Below are 5124 nucleotides of genomic sequence, written 5' to 3' on the forward strand. Positions count from 1 at the left end.
ACACAAGTTCGACACTGACCCGGTTTTTGTCTGATCTAACCCGAGCCGATAGGTCTCAGAACAAGCCAATGCTGTCAAGACAAATATTGCTAATTTAACATAATTTCATCCAGTCATTTGCTTGTTCATCTCAGTGATACAATATAAAATATAATTTGCAATGTACGCACATTTTTAAATTGTACATTCAGTGGGTTCTTTTGAGACAACGGTCAGAATTTGCGTCTTGCAAAGTCCATTTGCTGAGACAGAAACGTGGATGTTGCTATGTAATTTCTGCGCACGCGCATGTTGGCGAGGTCACAGAAACACGTGTAGTGAGCGGTAGGATGTTCTGTTCCAGCTTTACGTAGACAACAAATGAACGTTACATACATTTTATAGCACATTCTTTTATTTAAAGTAGACAAATAATAATTTCGACAGGTTGTTTCTGATCGGCCGTATTCCTCCTTTTGTTATCTGGTAAGTTAAATTCACACGTTCTTGAATGTTTTGAACACGTTGTTCAGGCAATGAGGCAGGGAAAGCTAATGCTAGCTCTGGAATGTACTTTGGTAATTTTCAGCAGTTTAATAGTTTTTAATGCTTCAGATGAAGTATTTACAGTACGTTTATAAAAGCGGTTATTTCAAAATCACTTTTCCACAATGGCGAAGATATCGCGGATTCGACCGAACACATTCGCTGTATCTCATTGGGTTTAGATATATCTAATATTTACCAAAAGGTATCTCATAAACGTTGCGTTCATTTAGATTTTAGATGTAGTTATCTGATATATGTGTTTGTGTCCCAATCATCGAAGATTAAATGATGTGGTCTGTTTATCATTGAGTGTGTCGTAGGTGTTGACCTCTTCTCAGTTATCTCTCATGTATTTATTTACCGGTTTGACGATTGCCGATGTATTGATTCTTATCATTCAAATGTAAAATATATTTATGTGCAAATATGTGGCTCGTGTGGTTTCGAAGTAGATCACAGAGGCGCCGTGAAAGTCCACATGCACCAGTTCCGTTTCCAAAGCATCACAGAAGAGCGCGTAACATATCGAACAAAGAGAAGAAAAAAAAGGTTGCTTTTTTTTTTATCTGCGTAAATGATGTCATCTACTCTACTCGGACACGGTCAATGGTCAGAGTCTGTTAGAGGTTCATTCAGCTCATCTGTTCTTTCGACATGTTAGACTTGAGATGTTTTGAAGTCGCACGGAATCTTCGATAACTAGTTTAAGTATGCCAGTTTTCACGGAACAGTGTCAGTCAGTGGTATGTTTGCGATGAACTGAGATTGACGAGTCCCTTACTAGATGTGTTTGTTGACCGTGTTTTTAGCGTCGTGGACACTTGTAAGACAATAGACATGGTCAGTGTTAACACAGAGTAAGAGGAATTTCCCTCCAGGACGAATAAAGCTCTATCTTATCTTATCTTATCTTATCTTATCTTATCTTATCTTATCTTAGAGTACCACAGCTGAATAATTTGCTGGAACGTTGCCCAAGTCTGACCAGAACTCACTCTCTTTTTCTCTTTCTCTCTCTCTCTGTCTGTCTCTCTCTCTCTCCCTCTACAGCCTTAACGTGTGGAAGCCATGATGAAGTACATTCTGGTCACTGGTGGTGTGATTTCAGGGATTGGTAAAGGAATCATAGCCAGCAGCGTGGGGACCATCCTCAAATCCTGCGGCCTGCATGTTACTGCCATTAAAATCGACCCTTACATCAACATAGATGCCGGAACCTTCTCTCCGTATGAGCACGGTGAGTTCCGTCGACCAGTCAAGACGGCGTCTGTTACTTTAAAGAATGCTGCAGAAAAATTCTAACTCCTGGAGAGGAGAACGCCTAACGTGGGGCGGAGTTTGGTTGGATGACAGTGCTGGAGAATCTTTTGAGCTTTATGTCAAGTCTGCTAGAAACTGTCTCTCAGTCCCTAATGATGAGCCAGAGAGAAACCCTGGCGAAAGAGCCTCGTATCACTAAACACAGGGTTCAGCCGTAAGACGGTGTTCATGTTTGAAACCCACTCCGCGCTGTCTCCTCAGCTACATCTCTGCGTCGTCACATTGTCCTAACAGCAAATTTCGCTGGGGTGAAATGACACTGGAAACCATCTCTGGATCCATTTCTTCCTTTTTCTACGTGTGTTGCGACGCGAAGAACCACCTGACCCTCATCCACTATAATTTATACCTCAACCATTTCAGCATGTTCAACTAAATCTTTCCCCTTTTTATACCTAAACCATTTCAGCATGTTCAACTAAATCTCTCCAGTTTTTAACCTAAACCATTTCAGCATGTTCAACCAAATCTTTTCCGTTTTTTACCTAAACCATTTCAGCATGTTAAACGAAATCGTTCCCGTTTGTCGCACCGTGCAGGTGAGGTGTTTGTGTTAGACGACGGCGGAGAGGTGGACCTGGACCTGGGAAACTATGAGCGTTTCCTCGACATCCGACTCACCAAGGACAACAACCTGACCACCGGGAAGATCTACCAGTCGGTCATCAATAAGGAGCGGAGAGGGGACTACCTAGGCAAGACAGTCCAGGGTAAGATTAGACCTCTGGGGGGTGGTGTCACCGCATAGGGTGGTGTGATTCTGTTTCTATAGGTGTTGCATGAAGGTAACTGTTTAAGTAGCCTGCAGGTTGAGGCCTTTTGTAAACTGGGAGAGTGTTTGACTAAACAGGAGTTCTCCATTAGCTCAGTTAAACCCAAGGCAGCAGGAATGTTCTTTCGGTGTTTGCAGATTTAAACTTTTAGTTTAAAGTTGTTATTACATTTTGGCTAAAGTTATAAAGAAAAACCTGCTTTGTCAGTCAGCCCGCTCGTTGAGTGGAAAACGACATCCGTAGACCTGTGTAACTGGATTTATGCTGCATGATCTAATGGAGCCATTATATAAAGATTGTGACTTAATGTGTGGCTCCCAGGAATGGGCTCCTGCAGCTTAGATATGTGTATTCAACCAGTCGGCTCACTGAAATGTTAGCACCGTTGACTGTGCTTGTCTGTATCTTAGCAACTGGCTGTTAGTCTTAGCTGCTGGCTAATGGCTAGCATCTAGGCTGCTGTGTCTAGTAGTGGAAAAGTCATTAAGTGAAGTGTTTGTTTGTTTGTTTGTTTGTTTATTTGCAGTGGTGCCACACATAACTGATGCCATACAGGAGTGGGTGATGCGCCAGGCCAGAGTGCCAGTGGACGGAGATGACATAGAGCCTCAAGTCTGTGTCATCGAGGTGAGAGCAGGACTTACGACTCAGAATGAAAACATTTATGATTAAATGGCTCGATTACTGTGTGGTAAGATAACCTTTTGTTCTGTTTTGTGATTGTAATTATGGACTGTGTGTGTTTGTTTGTGCGTGTATGCGTGTGCGTGTATGCGTGTGCGTGTCTTTCTGTATGTGCGTGCGTGCGTGTTTGTGTGTCTTTCTCTGTGTGTGTGTGTGTGTGTGTGTGTCTCTTTCTGTATGTGCGTGCGTGTGTGTGTGTGTCTTTCTGTATGTGTGTGTGTGTGTCTTTCTGTATGTGTGTGTGTGTGTCTTTCTGTATGTGTGTGTGTGTGTCTTTCTGTGTGTGCGTGCGTGTGTGTGTGTGTCTTTCTGTATGTGTGTGTGTGTCTTTCTGTGTGTGTGCGTGTATGCGTGTGTGTGTTTTTCTGTATGTGTGTGCATGTGTGTGTGTGTATGCATGTGTGTGTCTTTCTGTATGTGTGTGTGTGCGTGTATGCGTGTGTGTGTCTTTCTGTTTGTGCATGCGTGTGTGTGTCTTTCTGTGTGTGTGTGTGTGCGTGTCTTTCTGTATGTGTATGTGCGTGCGTGCGCAGTTGGGGGGTACGGTCGGTGACATCGAGAGCATGCCGTTTATCGAGGCCTTCAGACAGTTCCAGTTTAAAGTGAAGAGAGAGAACTTCTGCAACATCCACGTCAGCCTCGTCCCACAGGTGAGCAGCTGCGAGGGTTTATAGGAAAACCAGGAAAACGCATACAAATCCTCTCAAATACATGCAAATACCTGTATGCGCGCACACACACACACACACACTACGCGCACACTCCCCAATACTGATTGTCTGTGTTTTTTCCTCAAACCGTCAGCCCAGTGCGACCGGAGAACAGAAGACCAAGCCCACGCAGAACAGCGTTCGAGAGCTCCGAGGCCTGGGTCTGTCGCCCGACCTGGTCAGTCGCTTTTTCTTAACGCCACCGTCTCGTTAACATTCACATTTACATTTAGACTTTACAGATTTACTTTACAGTACAGCTGTATTTACTCAGCTTTATGGCCGTATGCACTTTGATTTAGTTTTATTTACTTTGAATAACAGTGACATTTACATTTAGAGCTGGAGTTAGATTTACCTTACAGTGCAGTCATATTTACTTTGCATTGGAGACATGTGTACTTTGCTTTAGTTGTATTCACTTTGAACAACGGTTACGTTGCACACCTGCACATGTGACAGATGCTTTTATTCAAAGTGATTTGCATAATGAACACACACACACACTACATGTATAGTTAAGCTAACATGAGAAAACAGACGGTTCTGGTAAATAGAGGCTGTAGTTGTTAGTGCCTGTGAGTGGCTGTGTGTGTCGCAAAGGAAGAGAACTTGACAACCAGAAACTAACTGATAGATTGACAGAGTAAATATCACAACATCTTCCTACACCAACCATCTAACTTAACGTCTAACGCAACATTTCTACTTCCTGTTATTCTCCATCTGAGCTTCATACGGTAAAGACATTCATTATATTCAATCCTTAGCTCACTCTGTGTCTGTGTGTGTGTGTGTGTGTGTGTGTGTGTGTGTTTCAGATCATGTGCCGCTGCTCCACTCCTCTTGAGAACTCGGTGAAGGAGAAGATCTCCATGTTCTGTCATGTGGAACCTGAGCAGGTGTGACTGGCTCCCTCACGCATGTCAGATCTCATTCAGATACTGAGCTCTGATTTGGCTGTCTTAAGGCGGACTTAATTTGGCCTGCCGTGACCTCAGAGTCAAAGTCCAGCCCAAAGTTTACGCGAATTATCCGAACCTAGACAATCCGAAGTCAGAATTTAACCTGAGCCATTAGAAACCTCTGTTCTGTTTTTTTTTAACTTT

General features: G+C 43.2%; 1 protein-coding gene across 1 annotated transcript; it reads left to right on the plus strand.

Annotated features, from left to right (window-relative positions):
* The first annotated feature begins 342 nt into the window (after positions 1-342).
* Positions 343-4923, plus strand: ctps1a (CTP synthase 1a). Its single transcript, XM_030789345.1, has 7 exons — positions 343-465; positions 1579-1765; positions 2388-2558; positions 3148-3248; positions 3839-3955; positions 4110-4193; positions 4837-4923. Exons 2-7 carry the CDS (start codon positions 1597-1599, stop codon positions 4921-4923), a joined length of 729 nt encoding a protein of 242 aa, XP_030645205.1. The 5' UTR covers positions 343-465; positions 1579-1596.
* Positions 4924-5124: the final 201 nt, after the last annotated feature.

Source organism: Chanos chanos, chromosome 12 (assembly GCF_902362185.1).
Source record: "Chanos chanos chromosome 12, fChaCha1.1, whole genome shotgun sequence".
Lineage (NCBI taxonomy): Eukaryota > Metazoa > Chordata > Actinopteri > Gonorynchiformes > Chanidae > Chanos > Chanos chanos.